At 47.0% G+C, this 17500-nt stretch overlaps 1 protein-coding gene across 4 annotated transcripts in view; it reads left to right on the top strand.

Moving 5' to 3' along the window:
- Positions 1-17500, top strand: part of LOC139383331 (lysyl oxidase-like 3b) — a 288262-nt gene that overhangs the window by 4565 nt on the left and 266197 nt on the right. For all 4 annotated transcript variants that reach the window (XR_011628724.1, XM_071127828.1, XM_071127827.1 and 1 more), the window contains exons 2-4: positions 4309-4642; positions 4938-5101; positions 9518-9729. Coding sequence is in view for 3 of the 4 variants with exons in the window: in XM_071127828.1 (XP_070983929.1) it covers positions 4318-4642; positions 4938-5101; positions 9518-9729 (701 nt within the window). In the remaining variant the exon portion in view is untranslated. The remainder of the gene's footprint in view (positions 1-4308; positions 4643-4937; positions 5102-9517; positions 9730-17500) is intronic.

Here is a 17500-nt window from a genome sequence, read left to right as displayed (position 1 = left end):
CTAGGAAAAACTCCCTAGAAAGGCCAAAACCTAGGAAGAAACCTAGAGAGGAACCAGGCTATGTGGGGTGGCCAGTCCTCTTCTGGCTGTGCCGGGTGGAGATTATAACAGAACATGGTCAAGATGTTCAAATGTTCATAAATGACCAGCATGGTCGAATAATAATAAGGCAGAACAGTTGAAACTGGAGCAGCAGCACAGTCAGGTGGACTGGGGACAGCAAGGAGTCATCATGTCAGGTATTCCTGGGGCATGGTCCTAGGGCTCAGGTCCTCCGAGAGAGAGAAAGAAAGAGAGAATTAGAGAGAGCATATGTGGGATGGCCAGTCCTCTTCTGGCTGTGCCGGGTGGAGATTATAACAGAACATGGCCAAGATGTTCAAATGTTCATAAATGACCAGCATGGTCGAATAATAATAAGGCAGAACAGTTGAAAGAAACTGGAGCAGCAGCACGGCCAGGTGGACTGGTGACAGCAAGGAGTCATCATGTCAGGTAGTCCTGGGGCATGGTCCTAGGGCTCAGGTCCTCCGAGAGAGAGAAAGAGAGAATTAGAGAACGCACACTTAAATTCACACAGGACACCGAATTGGACAGGAGAAGTACTCCAGATATAACAAACTGACCCTAGCCCCCTGACACATAAACTACTGCAGCATAAATACTGGAGGCTGAGACAGGAGGGGTCAGGAGACACTGTGGCCCCATCCGAGGACACCCCCGGACAGGGCCAAACAGGAAGGATATAACCCCACAGGACTCTACAGTCCCAACAGAACTACACAGGACTCTACAGTCCCAACAGAACTACATAGGACTCTACAGTCCCAACAGAACTACATAGGACTCTACAGTCCCAACAGAACTACATAGGACTCTACAGTCCCAACAGAACTACACAGGACTCTACAGTCCCAACAGAACTACATAGGACTCTACAGTCCCAACAGAACTACATAGGACTCTACAGTCCCAGCAGAACTACATAGGACTCTACAGTCCCAGCAGAACTACATAGGACTCTACAGTCCCAACAAAACTACACAGGACTCTACAGTCCCAACAGAACTACATAGGACTCTACAGTCCCAGCAGAACTACATAGGACTCTACAGTCCCAACAGAACTACATAGGACTCTACAGTCCCAATAGAACTACACAGGACTCTACAGTCCCAATAGAACTACACAGGACTCTACAGTCCCAAGTCCCTGCCTGGCCTGACATGTTGTGGCTGTAGATGATAGATGAATGAAGGTGACTGCCTGGCCTGGCATGTTGTGGCTGTAGATGATAGATGAATGAAAGTGACTGCCTGGCCTGGCATGTTGTGGCTGTAGATGAAATATGAATGAAGGTGACTGCCTGGCCTGGCATGTTGTGGCTGTAGATGAAAGATGAATGAAGGTGACTGCCTGGCCTGGCATGTTGTGGCTGTAGATGAAAGATGAATGAAGGTGACTGCCTGGCCTGGCCTGGCATGTTGTGGCTGTAGGTGATAGATGAATGAAGGTGACTGCCTGGCCTGGCATGTTGTGGCTGTAGATGATAGATGAATGAAAGTGACTGCCTGGCCTGGCATGTTGTGGCTGTAGATGATAGATGAATGAAGGTGACTGCCTGGCCTGGCATGTTGTGGCTGTAGATGAAAGATGAATGAAGGTGACTGCCTGGCCTGGCATGTTGTGGCTGTAGATGAAAGATGAATGAAGGTGACTGCCTGGCCTGGCATGTTGTGGCTGTAGATGAAATATGAATGAAGGTGACTGCCTGGCCTGGCATGTTGTGGCTATAGATGACATGTAACACTATGCAAAATCAAATCAAATCAAATGTTATTGGTCACATACACATGGTTAGCAGATGTTATTGAGTGTAGCGAAATGCTTATGCTTCTAGATCTGACAGTGCAGCAGTAACTAACAGGTAATATCTAACAAATTCCACAACTAAACCTAATACACACAATCTAGTAAAGGGAATGCACCATATTCCCAGAACTAAAGTCTTGCATAGTTGCGTCAGAGGCTCCATTTATGTCACGTAGTCTGTCGAGGTTTTCATTTGATTGTGCTCTGTTGTTTATTCTCTAGAAACCAAATTCAAGTCTAGGGGTTTATTCACTAGGAACCAAACACAAGTCTAGGGGTCTATTCACTAGGAACCAAACACAAGTCTAGGGGTCTATTCACTAGGAACCAAACACAAGTCTAGGGGTCTATTCACTAGGAACCAAACACAAGTCTAGGGGTTTATTCACTAGGAACCAAACACAAGTCTAGGGGTTTATTCACTAGGAACCAAACACAAGTCTAGGGGTTTATTCACTAGGAACCAAACACAAGTCTAGGGGTTTATTCACTAGGAACCAAACACAAGTCTAGGGGTCTATTCACTAGGAACCAAACACAAGTCTAGGGGTCTATTCACTAGGAACCAAACACAAGTCTAGGGGTTTATTCACTAGGAATCAAACACAAGTCTAGGGGTTTATTCACTAGGAATCAAACACAAGTCTAGGGGTTTATTCACTAGGAACCAAACACAAGTCTAGGGGTCTATTCACTAGGAACCAAACACAAGTCTAGGGGTCTATTCACTAGGAACCAAACACAAGTCTAGGGGTTTATTCACTAGGAATCAAACACAAGTCTAGGGGTTTATTCACTAGGAATCAAACACAAGTCTAGGGGTTTATTCACTAGGAACCAAACACAAGTCTAGGGGTCTATTCACTAGGAACCAAACACAAGTCTAGGGGTCTATTCACTAGGAACCAAACACAAGTCTAGGGGTCTATTCACTAGGAACCAAACACAAGTCTAGGGGTCTATTCACTAGGAACCAAACACAAGTCTAGGGGTTTATTCACTAGGAATCAAACACAAGTCCAGGGGTCTATTCACTAGGAACAAAACACACGACCAGGGGTCTATTCACTAGGAACCAAACACACGACCAGGGGTCTATTCACTAGGAACCAAACACACGACCAAGGGTCTATTCACTAGGAACCAAACACACGACCAGGGGTCTATTCACTAGGAATCAAACAGAACCAAACGGAAGCAGACAGATGCAAACCGAATGAAACTGGAAGGGATCAACCTGAATTTGTCGAATAAAAACATTTGTTTTAGTTGTAAAACGTTTACCATTGCAAAACGTTTCGCAACAGTGTGCGGCCTGAATACACCCCAGGTCGGGCAGGTCAGAGTTGAAACACCAGACTCTGCAGACTCCATAAGAATAGCTGGCTGCTTAATGTACTTTTTTGGCAAAGATCACATTGTCACACCACACCAACTGGTTTCAATCAGTCATTCATCCTAATAAAATCTATATGCACACATTATAATCGGCGTTGTGTTTATGTTATAGTGAAGCTCGATGGTTTTCCATCGGTGGTTGCTTGCTGATGTAATTGTAAACGTCTCTCCTTATTTTTCAGCAGCTGGTTTGAATCACAGTATTGGAGCGAATATTTGCTCTCTGACCCTCCGTCCTGCTTCTTACAGGAAGTCAACCGTGAATACTTTACCTCTCTGGTTCTGCTTGGCCTCAGACATCACTGAGGAAAGATCTTTACCTCTCTGGTTCTGCTTGGCCTCAGACATCACTGAGGAAAGATCTTTACCTCTCTGGTTCTGCTCGGCCTCAGACATCACTGAGGAAAGATCTTTACCTCTCTGGTTCTGCTTGGCCTCAGACATCACTGAGGAAAGATCTTTACCTCTCTGGTTCTGCTTGGCCTCAGACACCACTGAGGAAAGATCTTTACCTCTCTGGTTCTGCTCGGCCTCAGACATCACTGAGGAAAGATCTTTACCTCTCTGGTTCTGCTTGGCCTCAGACATCACTGAGGAAAGATCTTTACCGCTCTGGTTCTGCTCGGCCTAAGCACTGAGAAAAAGTTATTATAAAAATAATCTCTCTGAGTTCAGGTCTTCATTGTTGCCTGGTGATCTCTTGCATTACAATCTGTAAAGTTTGCTGGTTTATTTGGGGCATTTTGTTTTTGACTAGGATCTTTTGAGTTGAGAGCAGTTAGTTCTGTGTTGTCTACATCCCTTTCCTGTCAGGTGACCTGTCACCAGTTTAAACTTTCTGACATTGGCCGTGTTCCAGAGCATCAAACCCCATGATACATTGTTGGTAAATGGGGACTGACTGACCTACAAATAATCATGAGTAGTTATATATGATGCAAGGTGATTTGTAGATCAGTCAGTTGCGACTCACCTGTCAAACATCCCCCACCTGACCTCTGACCCTCAAACTCACCTCTCCTGTCTATGCCCCTACAGGTTTGAGAGATGAAAACCTCAAGATGGTGGCAGCGATTTTCCATCATCAGCTTCCTGTTAGAGGTGTGGCTTCCTGCCTGGATCATGGCCCAGACAACGCCCCCTACCCAGGGCACCACCTCCCCCAAACCACAGAACGAGCGGCTGCAATTCCGTCTGGTTGGGTACCCCCGAAAGCACAACGAGGGGCGCGTCGAGGTCTTCTACAAGGGAGAGTGGGGGACCATCTGTGACGACGACTTCTCTCTGTCCAACGCCAACGTCCTCTGTCGTCAGCTGGGATTCGTCTCCGCTACGGGTTGGACACACAGCGCCAAGTACGGCAAGGGCCAAGGTGAGCTATAACAACCGTCATAGAGCAGCTATTCCATATTTTACAAAGACCATTCATAAGCATGAAGGATGGACACACGACGCCAGGTTATAGCAAGGGTCACGATCAGCAATAGAACTGTTATATAGCGCCTCAAAGCCCTACAACGTGGAGCAGCCATTAGGAAACCATTCATCAGTAGAGAACTCAAACGCAACAGGATACAGTGGTTTACAATGAACACGCACAGTCCATTATTCTCTACGTTGTGTTATAGTTGACCGACGTTGACTTGATTTGTTTATTCTCCATGCAGGGAAGATCTGGCTGGATAATGTTCAGTGTAACGGAGGAGAGAAGAGTATTGACCTGTGTAAATCTCGAGGCTGGGGCAACAGTGACTGCACACATGACGAGGACGCTGGAGTCGTCTGCAAGGACGAGAGGCTTCCTGGGTTTGTCGACTCCAACATCATCGATGTAAGGCATTACAATGGGTTACAATTGCATTACGCAACAGCAGGGTTGGGGGTCAATCCTAGTCAATTCAGGAAGTGCACTGGAGACCCAATTTCGAATTCTATTCTACCTTTTGAATGAAGAACATGTTGAATTAGAATTGGCTTTACCCATAGGACTCTGGTCAACAGTAGTGAACTATATAGGGAATAGGGCCTTGGTCAACAGTAGTGCACTATATAGGGAATAGGGCTCTGGTCTATAGCAGTGCACTATATAGGGAATAGGGCTCTGGTCAACAGTAGTGTTCTATGTAGGGAATAGGGCTCTGGTCTATAGTAGTGCACTATATAGGGAATAGAATGCCGTTTGGGATACAGTTATATATACTGCTCCTCTGTCACCAGTCTGCTGCTGATGTCTGTCTGGGTTTATACACTCTGCATAGGTTACTGAACTGAACATAACAGGGACTAGGACTGCAGGGGAAAATGACATGCTGCTGATTTCCTATTGGGTCCTTTGGTGATGCGCTATAGAGCCCTATGCTAGAGTTTACAATTACACTCTCATAGATCATTCCCTACGTCATAACATGGCCGTGGCATAAGTTAACCGCTGGTGATGACTGTCCAAACTGAGGAAGCACAGTTGTAGTGTTGAAAAGCACATAGGTGCCAGACAGCCACTCCTTTTCCATCTACCTTCTCTCTGTCTCTGTCTCTCTGTCTCTCTCTCTCTCTCTCTCTCTCTCTCTCTCTCTCTCTCTCTCTCTCTCTCTCTCTCTCTCGCTGGGCTCTCTCTGTCTCTCTGTGTCTCTCTCTCTGACTTTCGCTCTCTCTGACTCTCTCTCTCTCTGACTCTCTCTCTGTCTCTCTCTGACTCTCTCTCTCTCTGACTCGCTCTCTGTCTCTCTTTGTCTCTCTGGCTCTCTCTCTGTGTCTCTCTCTCTCTGACTTTCGCTCTCTCTGACTCTCTCTCTCTCTGATTCTGACTCTCTCTCTCTCTTCCCTCTCTCTCTTTTTATTATTCACTACTTTAGACTTTTTGATCGTAAGGAGACATTTGTGACACAACCTTAAACTGGGGGCCTCCAGGACTCTGGGTTCTACTGTTCAGCCTTCTGATTGGATGGTTAGATCAGGAGGGAAATATGTCTTTCAAACTCCTTATTGGACAGTTTAAACTCTAAAGAAGAGCTTTCATAAGAGTTAGGCTTTCCCTCTTCTTTTCTTGCTTCACCTGCTCCTCCCCCTACCCCTCCTGCGCCTCCCCCTACCCCTCCTGCTCCTCCCCCTACCCCTCCTGCTCCTCCCCCTACCCCTCCTGCTCCTCCCCCTACCCCTCCTGCTCCTCCCCCTCCCCCTCCTGCTCCTCCCCCTACCCCTCCTGCTCCTCCCCCTACCCCTCCTGCTCCTCCCCCTACCCCTAATGCTCCTCCCCCTACCCCTCCTGCTCCTCCCCCTACCCCTAATGCTCCTCCCCCTACCCCTCCTGCTCCTCACCCTACCCTCCTGCTCCTCAGCCTACCCTCCTGCTCCTCAGCCTACCCTCCTGCTCCTCCCCCTACCCTCCTGCTCCTCCCCTTACCCCTCCCCCTACCCTCCTGCTCCTCCCCTCTCCCCCTCCTCTCCCTACCCTCCTGCTCCTCCCCTACCCCTCCTGCTCCTCCCCTTACCCCTCCCCCTCCCCTCCCCTCCTGCTCCTCCCCCTACCCTCCTGCTCCTCCCCCCCTCCCCCTCCTCCCCCTACCCTCCTGCTCCTCCCCCTCCCCTCCCCCTCCTCCCCCTCCCCTCCCCCTCCTCCCCCTACCCTCCTGCTCCTCCCCCTCCTCTCACCACCCTCCTGCTCCTCCCCTCCTCCCACCACCCTGCTGCTCCTCCCCTCCTCCCCTCCTTCCCTTACCCTCCTGCTTCTCCCCCTCCTCCCCCTACCCACCTGCTCCTCCCCTCCTTCCCCTACCCTCTCCCTCCTCCACCTACCCTCCTGCTCCTCCCCCTCCTCCCCCTACCCTCCTGCTCCTCCCCTCCTCCCCCTACCCTCCCCCTCCTCCACCTACCCTCCTGCTCCTCCCCCTACCCTCCTGCTCCTCCTCTCTCCCCCTCCTCCCCCTGCTCTCTGTGTTCCTGTGTCCAGTCTGGCGAACAGACAACAAACCAGGAGTTCAGCCAAGTCCTCTTCCACCCACTCAGTCTGACCTGACTCAATGCAGTGCAGCCTGGGAATCAAGAAACCACAGTTACAAACCAGTTACTATTACTGCCTTTAGTCAACCAGATACTATTACTGCCTTTAGTCAACCAGATACTATTACTGCCTTTAGTCAACCAGATACTATTACTGCCTTTAGTCAACCAGATACTATTACTGCCTTTAGTCAACCAGTTACTATTACTGCCTTTAGTCACAACCAGATAATATTACTGCCTTTAGTCAACCAGTTACTATTACTGCCTTTAGTCACAACCAGATAATATTACTGCCTTTAGTCAACCAAATACTATTACTGCCTTTAGTCAACCAGTTACTATTACTGCCTTTAGTCAACCAGTTACTATTACTGCCTTTAGTCAACCAGTTACTATTACTGCCTTTAGTCAACCAGTTACTATTACTGCCTTTAGTCACAATCAGATACTATTACTGCCTTTAGTCACAACCAGATACTATTACTGCCTTTAGTCAACCAGATACTATTACTGCCTTTAGTCAACCAGTTACTATTACTGCCTTTAGTAAACCAGACACTATTACTGCCTTTAGTCAACCAGATACTATTACTGCCTTTAGTAAACCAGTTACTATTACTGCCTTTAGTCAACCAGATACTATTACTGCCTTTAGTCAACCAGTTACTATTACTTCCTTTAGTCAACCAGATACTATTACTGCCTTTAGTCAACCAGTTACTATTACTGCCTTTAGTCACGACCAGTTACTATTACTGCCTTTAGTCATGACCAGTTTAAACCACACAGCACTACAGTTTAAACCACACAGCAGTACAGTTTAAAACACACAGCTCTACAGTTTAAAACACACAGCTCTACAGTTTAAAACACACAGCACTACAGTTTAAACCACACAGCACTACAGTTTAAAACACACATGTTCACATTGACCAGCCAGATGGTTTGGTAGAGTGTGGTGCAACTAGGGGTCAAAACATTAACAGCCCCCCCCACTTCATTAACCATTTTAGTGTTTAACCAAACTTTAAACGTAGTATTTGAGTTCAGTTTCAAGCATTGAGAATAATACTCCACGATGCTGTTACTTGTTGAACACCATTCTGTGGGGCTTGATGGGTTACTGTTACTTGTTGAACACCATTCTGTGGGGCTTTCGTTGGTGTATGCGTGATCATCAATATCCATGATATTTACTGCGTTAGGTTCTTCGTCTTCATCTAGGTTTTCATAGATTTACCCTGACATCTTTAACACCCCGTCTAGCGATATGTCAGTTGTAGCTCCCCTGCTCTGCTCAGGTTTCTGTGTGATAGCCTAATGTGACTCCCAAGCAGCCTTGGTTTCTGAACATCATGCTTGCTTCCCACAGTATAAATTCATTCTAAACATGCAATTAAAGCATACAACTGACAATATATTTGCATAGAGCAAAAATTAGGATCCTGTGAATTGGCACATAAATCACATATTATGGCAGGTTTCCACCTGTTATGGCATGCACTCCGTGAAACGGCCATTGAATGGCGTTTTCTTTTCTATCTATGCTGTGTCTGTGTGACATCAGTGTGAAGACGTGTGTGTGTGTGGGGGGGGGAGAAATGTTCCGTATGTCTCAATCTTTCTTCAGTGATGTCATTCACACCACGAGAAACTCTGATGGTCCACTTGACAGCACAAGCAGATCTGGCATCCGGCTACGTACCACCGGGACCGTACGGATCAGGAGAGAGCACGTTGTGTTTCCGTCACAGAACGAGTCAGGACGGTGGATCAGGCCTCACAAAGTTATATTGCTCTGAGGGGGTCACGTCGGGTCATAGGTGACACCACAGCACTCTGTATAACCCCTGTATGAACTACGACCCCTGACCCCCTCGTTATAGGTGCAGGTGGACGAGAGCAAGGTGGAGGAGGTGCATCTGTATGACCCCTGACCCCTTGCTACAGGTTCAGGTGGAGGAGGTGTGTCTGCATGACCCGTATAACCTTGACCCATAACCTCTGAGACCACAGGAGGTTGGTGGCACCTTCATTTGGGGAGGATGGGCTCATGTTAATGGCTGTAGTGGAATAAGGGGAATGGTATCAAACACATGGTTTCCATGGTTTCTATGGTTTCCGTTGTTTTCATATGTTTTGATGCCATTCCGTTCGCTCCGTTTCAGCCGTTATTTTCAGTCCGTCCTCCCCCATCAGCAACCTCCACTGTCTGAGACCTAACCTCTAACCTCTGACCCCTTTACAGGTGCAGGTGGATGAGGACAGGGTGGAGGAGGTGCGTCTGCGCTCGGTGGTGCCCACCAAAAAGATGCCCGTCACCGAGGGCGTGGTAGAGATTAAGTACAAGGACGGCTGGGCCCAGATCTGTGATGTGGGGTGGACCCCCACAAACACTCGGGTCATCTGTGGTATGCTGGGGTTCCCCCATGAGAGAAAGGTCAACAAGAACTTCTACAAGTAAGTCGAGGGATTCACTCATACCAGGGAATATATTCTAATATCTACATAGTAGGCTTAAATTGACGATATGGCAAATAGGAGTGACAATGTCGTCTGCCATTATCCCTCAGCCATTTTCCATCCAGATTGTCAGACCCCAGGTGGTTTGTCATTGTTGATAGACAACAACAAAATGTTCACCTCTTTCACACTCACTTTACAGAGTTCAAAAGTACAATTCTTGTCTTCCATAATTTGTTCAGATCTACTTGGATGTGAGGTGTCAGAGTTTGTTGTTGGCATGTCATCCCTAAGTTTGCTTATCTTGCCAATGAAATAATCATTAATAATATAGGTAAATAATAGTTAAATAATAATCATTAAAGTAGTTGTCAATATCAATATCAGTGGGCTTTGTGATGAAGGAGCCGTCTGATTCAATGAATGACGGAGCTGAGTTAGCCTTTTTTTTCCTCAGAATTTCATTGAAGCTGCTGCAAATCTTTTTACTAGTGATTTATCTTTGTTTCATAGTGTAGTTTCTTCATCTTTTTTATTCAGTTTGGTCACCTGATTTCTCAATTTGCATTCAGGTTGCCCATCGGTTGTGCAGCCAGACTTATTTGACATTCCTTTTGCCTCGTCCCTCTCAACCATACAATTTTTCAATTCCTCATCAATCCACAGGGATTTAACAGTTTTTCCAGTCATTTTCTTAATGGGTGCATGTTTATTAGTAACTGGGATAAACTATTTCATAAATGTGTCAATGTGCAACTTCTGTTTGCTCCTCATTACACACCACAGACCAGCAAATATTATTTACATCATCAACATAGGAATCACTACAAAACTTATTGTATGACCTCTTATACACTACATTAGGCCCAGCCTTTGGAGCTTTGGTTTTCCTAGATATGGCTACTATATTGTGATCACTACATTCTGTTTTTTCTTACTGTTTCTAACTCGTTTCGTACATAATGTTGCTGCTATCGTCTCTTATGACCGAAAAGAGCTTCTGGACATCAGAACTGCTCACCTCAAACTGGACAAAGATTATTTCTTGAATGAGTCCGAAGCGAAGGATATACTGCTTTGTCAAGACAAGTCCCAAATCCCCGTCATCAGCGTGAGGAAAAGACGGAGGGGAAGGAATTTGCCAACGGTACCTTGTATTATTGGCCAACGTCATTGGAAAACAAACTGGACGATCTACGATTTAAGACTATCCTACCAACGGGACATTCAAAACTGTAATATCTTATGTTTCACCGAGACGTGGCTGAACGACGACACTGATAATATACAGCTGTCTCCATTTGGCAAATCTGACCAGAATTCCATCCTCCTGATTCCTGCTTACGAGCAAAAACTAAAGCAGGAAGTACCAGTGACTTGCTCAATACGGAAGTGGTCAGATGACTTTGACACTACGCTACAGGACTGTTTTGCAGCACAGACAGGAATATGTTCAGGGATTCATCCAATGGCATTGAGGAGTATACCACCTCAGTCACCGGCTTCATCAATAAGTGCATCGACGACGTCGTCCCCACAGTGACCGCACATGCATTTCCAAACCAGAAGCCATGGATTACAGGCAACATCCTCATCGAGTTAAAGGGTAGAGCTGCCGCTTTCAAGGTGCGGGACACTAATCCGGACGCTTACTGTATAAGAAATCTCGCTACGCCCTCAGGCGAACCATCAAACAGGCAAAGCGTCAATACAGGACTAAGATTGAATCCTACTACACAGGCTCTGATGCTTGTCGGATGTGGCAGGGCTTGAAAACTATTACTGACTACAAAGGGAAACCCAGTCCCTTGTAAATGATAGTTGGATGAATAGTCTCTAGAGTCTAGACTAGAATGCTTTTATCACCCTGGATATATATTTTAAGTCTTTGTGTGTTTCTTGGATAGAGAGAAATAGAGATGAAATGTAAGAGAGTCCTGAAAGAGAAGTGGTTCGCTTTTCAAACCCTATGCTGGCAGCGGTACAGCTGTGTTTCATTGGCTTAGAACCCTAGACTCCCGCAGGCCACTTATTCACCATTGGCTAAAAGGCTGGAATATATTATTGCGTTGGAACTTTGAGATAAAATCAGACTATTGTCATAACTATTTTCAACATTGTCCTGTTTTTAAATGTCGTTAGTCACTCTTTAGCGACTGATTGGGGGATTCTGGACTCTTACCAGAAGAAGAAGGAGTTGTTGAAAAGAAAAGTTTGACATCACAGGAAGTTGGTGAAGAACGGCTCATAATAATGGCTGGAATGGTATCGAATGGAATGGCAAGGAAACCATGTGTTTGATGTGTTTGATGCCGTTCCAACTACTCCGTTCCAGTCATTAACACGAGCCCGTTGCTTGGTGGCACCCTAGGGGAGGACGGGCTCGTGTTAATGACTGGAGCGGAATGGGTGGAACGGTATCAAACACATGGTTTCCATGGTTCCCATGTGTTTGATGTGTTTGATGCCGTTCCACCTATTCCGCTCCAGTCATTAACACGAGCCCGTCCTCCCCAATGAAGGTACCACCAACCACTTGTGTTTGACCTTTACTGGCATATTGAATTTACAAAAAAAATATTAAGAAAATAATGAATTAATTAAGAAAATAATGCAAATACAATTAACTTTAATTTTGTAATAGCCAACAATTAAATCCCAACATCATACAACATATTAATACATAAAAAACCTCCCACTCCTTCAGGCAAAGTTCAAATCTTAATACAAATGTTTATTTAGTTATTTTTTATTTAACCCTCATTTTAAGTTGACTGAGAACACATTCTCATTTACAGCAACGACCTGGGGAATAGTTACAGGGGAGAGGAGGCAGGATGAATGAGCCAATTGTAAACTGGGGATGATTAGGTGACCGTGATGGTTTGAGGGCCAGATTGAGAATTTAGCCAGGACACCGGGGTTAACACCCCTACTCTTACAATAAGTGCCATGGGATCTTTAATGACCTCAGAGAGTCAGGACACCCGTTTAATGTCCCATCCGAAAGACAGCACCCTACGCAGGGCAGTGTCCCCAATCACTGCCCTGGGGCATTGGGATATTCTTCTAGACCAGAGGAAAGAGTTCCTCCTACAGGCCCTTCAACACCACTTCCAGCAGCATCTGGTCTCCCATCCAGGGACCAACCAGGACCAACCCTGCTTAGCTCAGTGTTACAGAATATAAAGGTCTTATGGAATATGACGGTGTTATGGAATATAAAGGTGTTATGGAATAAAACGGTGTTATGGAATATAAAGGTGTTATGGAATATAAAGGTGTTATGGAATATAAAGGTGTTATGGAATATAAAGGTGTTATGGAATAAAACGGTGTTATGGAATATAAAGGTGTTATGGAATATAAAGGTGTTATGGAATATAAAGGTGTTATGGAATATAAAGGTGTTATGGAATATAAAGGTCTTATGGAATATAAAGGTGTTATGGAATATAAAGGTGTTATGGAATATAAAGGTCTTATGGAATATGACAGTGTTATGGAATATAAAGGTCTTATGGAATATAAAGGTGTTATGGAATATAAAGGTGTTATGGAATATAAAGGTGTTATGGAATATGACAGTGTTATGGAATATAAAGGTGTTATGGAATATAAAGGTGTTATGGAATATAAAGGTGTTATGGAATAAAACGGTGTTATGGAATTTAAAGGTGTTAGGGAACATATGGACTCTGATTTTAAATGGTGGGCTGTGGGCCCTCCGATTTCTTTTCCCAATATAACACTTCTCCTCCAGATTGACGGCAGACAGACAGACAGAGATCGTCAGTCTGGGCCGTCCTCCATTAATAAGGTCTTCCTCCCATCCCGTGTCATCCCGTATGAAGGCACATGGTGTCTTATCTCTCAGTGGTGTATGACGACTGACACTCTGCTCTCTCTGACTGACCGAAGGGCGATGCAGTGATTCAGGAAGGGGAAATGGGTCGATGATTAGGCCCAAGTCCAGAACACAGAGAGAACCCTTTGGAATGCAGACACTGACTGCCTGCAATGGGAGACTATCCAAGTGAGCCAAGTAGCTATCAGTAGCTATCAGTCTGCTGTAATACTGTAGCTATCAGTCTGCTGTAATACTGTAGCTATCAGTCTGCTATAATACTGTAGCTATCAGTCTACTGTAATCCTGTAGCTGTCAGTCTGCTGTAATCCTTTAGCTATCAGTCTGCTGTAATCCTGTAGCTATCAGTCTGCTGTAATCCTGTAGCTATCAGTCTGCTGTAATCCTGTAGCTATCAGTCTGCTGTAATCCTTTAGCCATCAGTATGCTGTAATCCTGTAGCTATCAGTCTGCTGTAATCCTGTAGCTATCAGTCTGCTGTAACTCAGGATGAACTGACAGTCTTGGTTTATTATAAGGAGGTCAGGGCCCATATTCATAAAGTTTATCAGAGTAGGAGCACTGATCTAGGATCTGTTTAGCCTTTTAGATCAGAATGGGTAATATTACATGAACAAGGGGGGGACCTGATCCTAGATCAGCGCTCCTGCTCTGAGAGGCTTTATAAATACAGGCCCAGGTTAATTTAGGTCAGGCTCAGTAACATGATGCTAATATTTCCTGTCAGTGTCTTGGCTCCTCTCAATATTCACATTCTTCTGAAGAATGTGTTGTCTGGGAACACTGTGTCTGCCTTCCTCACAGCTCAACACCATATTTTCATTAGCATATAACCTGCTGTAAAAGTTGGTCTGTTCAGTTGGAATGAGATATTATGTGTCAGGAAGTAAGGATTTTTGAATTCTGTGTGCTGAATGTTTTCATCACACCGACACCACTGTAGCAGCCAGATGGCTTTATGAGCAGGGCCCTGAACTGACCTGAACTGACCTGAACTGACCTGAACTGAACTGACCAGGAAAAACTCTGATAGGGCCCTGAGTTTTTCCTGGTGAGGTCTCTTGATTCATTTTTCTCAAGACAAGTAGAGTAATGTCTGAACCCTCGTGGAGTAGCAGCAGAGTACCGCAGCAGAGTACCGCAGCAGAGTACCACAGCAGAGTACCGCAGCAGAGTACCACAGCAGAGTACCACAGCAGAGTACCACAGCAGAGTACCACAGCAGAGTACCACAGCAGCAGCAGAGTACCACAGCAGAGTACCACATCAGAGTACCACATCAGAGTACCACAGCAGAGTACCACAGCAGCAGCAGAGTACCACAGCAGAGTACCACATCAGAGTACCACAGCAGAGTACCACATCAGAGTACCACAGCAGAGTACCACAGCAGAGTACCACAGCAGAGTACCACAGCAGCAGCAGAGTACCACAGCAGAGTACCACAGCAGCAGCAGAGTACCACAGCAGAGTACCACAGCAGAGTACCACAGCAGAGTACCACATCAGAGTACCACATCAGAGTACCACAGCAGAGTACCACAGCAGCAGCAGAGTACCACATCAGAGTATCACAGCAGAGTACCACAGCAGAGTACCACAGCAGAGTACCACAGCAGAGTACCACAGCAGCAGCAGAGTACCACAGCAGAGTACCACAGCAGAGTACCACAGCAGAGTACCACAGCAGAGTACCACAGCAGCAGCAGAGTACCACAGCAGAGTACCACAGCAGAGTATCACAGCAGAGTACCACAGCAGAGTACCACAGCAGAGTACCACAGCAGAGTACCGCAGCAGAGTACCGCAGCAGAGTACCACAGCAGAGTACTGCAGCAGAGTACCGCAGCAGAGTACCACAGCAGCAGCAGAGTACCACAGCAGAGTACCACAGCAGAGTACCACAGCAGAGTACCACAGCAGCAGCAGAGTACCGCAGCAGAGTACCACAGCAGAGTACCACAGCAGAGTACCGCAGCAGAGTACCACAGCAGAGTACCACAGCAGAGTACCGCAGCAGAGTACCGCAGCAGAGTACCACAGCAGCAGCAGAGTACCACAGCAGAGTACCACAGCAGAGTACCACAGCAGAGTACCACAGCAGAGTACCACAGCAGCAGCAGAGTACCACAGCAGAGTACCACAGCAGAGTATCACAGCAGAGTACCACAGCAGAGTACCACAGCAGAGTACAACAGCAGAGTACCACAGCAGAGTACCACAGCAGAGTATCACAGAAGAGTATCACAGCAGAGTACCACAGCAGAGTACCACAGCAGCAGCAGAGTACCACAGCAGAGTACCACAGCAGAGTACCGCAGCAAAGTACCGCAGCAGAGTACCACAGCAGAGTACCACAGCAGCAGCAGAGTACCACAGCAGAGTACCACAGCAGAGTACCGCAGCAGAGTACCGCAGCAGAGTACCACAGCAGAGTACCACAGCAGCAGCAGAGTACCACAGCAGAGTACCACAGCAGAGTACCACAGCAGAGTACCGCAGCAGAGTACCGCAGCAGAGTACCACAGCAGCAGCAGAGTACCACAGCAGAGTACCGCAGCAGAGTACCGCAGCAGAGTACCACAGCAGAGTACCACAGCAGAGTACCACAGCAGAGTACCGCAGCAGAGTACCACAGCAGAGTACCACAGCAGAGTACCACAGCAGCAGCAGAGTACCACAGCAGAGTACCACAGCAGCAGCAGAGTACCACAGCAGCAGAGTACCGCAGCAGAGTACCACAGCAGCAGCAGAGTACCGCAGCAGAGTACCGCAGCAGAGTACCACAGCAGAGTACCACAGCAGAGTACCACAGCAGAGTACCACAGCAGCAGCAGAGTACCACAGCAGAGTACCGCAGCAGAGTACCGCAGCAGAGTACCACAGCAGAGTACCACAGCAGCAGCAGAGTACCACAGCAGAGTACCGCAGCAGAGTACCGCAGCAGAGTACCACAGCAGAGTACCGCAGCAGAGTACCGCAGCAGAGTACCGCAGCAGAGTACCACAGCAGAGTACCACAGCAGAGTACCGCAGCAGAGTACCGCAGCAGAGTACCACAGCAGAGTACCGCAGCAGAGTACCGCAGCAGAGTACCACAGCAGAGTACCACAGCAGAGTACCGCAGCAGAGTACCGCAGCAGAGTACCACAGCAGAGTACCACAGCAGAGTACCACATCAGAGTACCACATCAGAGTACCACAGCAGCAGCAGAGTACCACATCAGAGTACCACAGCAGAGTATCACAGCAGAGTACCACAGCAGAGTACCACAGCAGAGTACCACAGCAGAGTACCACAGCAGCAGCAGAGTACCACAGCAGAGTACCACAGCAGAGTACCACAGAAGAGTATCACAGCAGAGTACCACAGCAGAGTACCACAGCAGAGTACCACAGCAGAGTACCACAGCAGCAGCAGAGTACCACAGCAGAGTACCACAGCAGAGTATCACAGCAGAGTACCACAGCAGAGTACCACAGCAGAGTACCACAGCAGAGTACCACAGCAGAGTACCGCAGCAGAGTACCGCAGCAGAGTACCACAGCAGAGTACCGCAGCAGAGTACCGCAGCAGAGTACCACAGCAGCAGCAGAGTACCACAGCAGAGTACCACAGCAGAGTACCACAGCAGAGTACCACAGCAGCAGCAGAGTACCGCAGCAGAGTACCACAGCAGAGTACCACAGCAGAGTACCGCAGCAGAGTACCACAGCAGAGTACCACAGCAGAGTACCACAGCAGAGTACCACAGCAGCAACATGATGAGGACCTTGACCTGAGTTGTCCCTGGTCACCCTAATGTTGAGATTTATGAGACTATTGGGCAAAAACAGGATATATTACTTTTATTTTCAGAGCGTTCAAGGAGTCGAGTAGTCCAATAGCCAGGTAGTCCAG

Source organism: Oncorhynchus clarkii, chromosome 25 (assembly GCF_045791955.1).
Source record: "Oncorhynchus clarkii lewisi isolate Uvic-CL-2024 chromosome 25, UVic_Ocla_1.0, whole genome shotgun sequence".
In the NCBI taxonomy this organism is placed as follows: Eukaryota; Metazoa; Chordata; class Actinopteri; order Salmoniformes; family Salmonidae; genus Oncorhynchus; species Oncorhynchus clarkii.
Note: the sequence above shows the minus strand (reverse complement) of the source record. Positions and strands in the feature narration are given on the sequence as shown.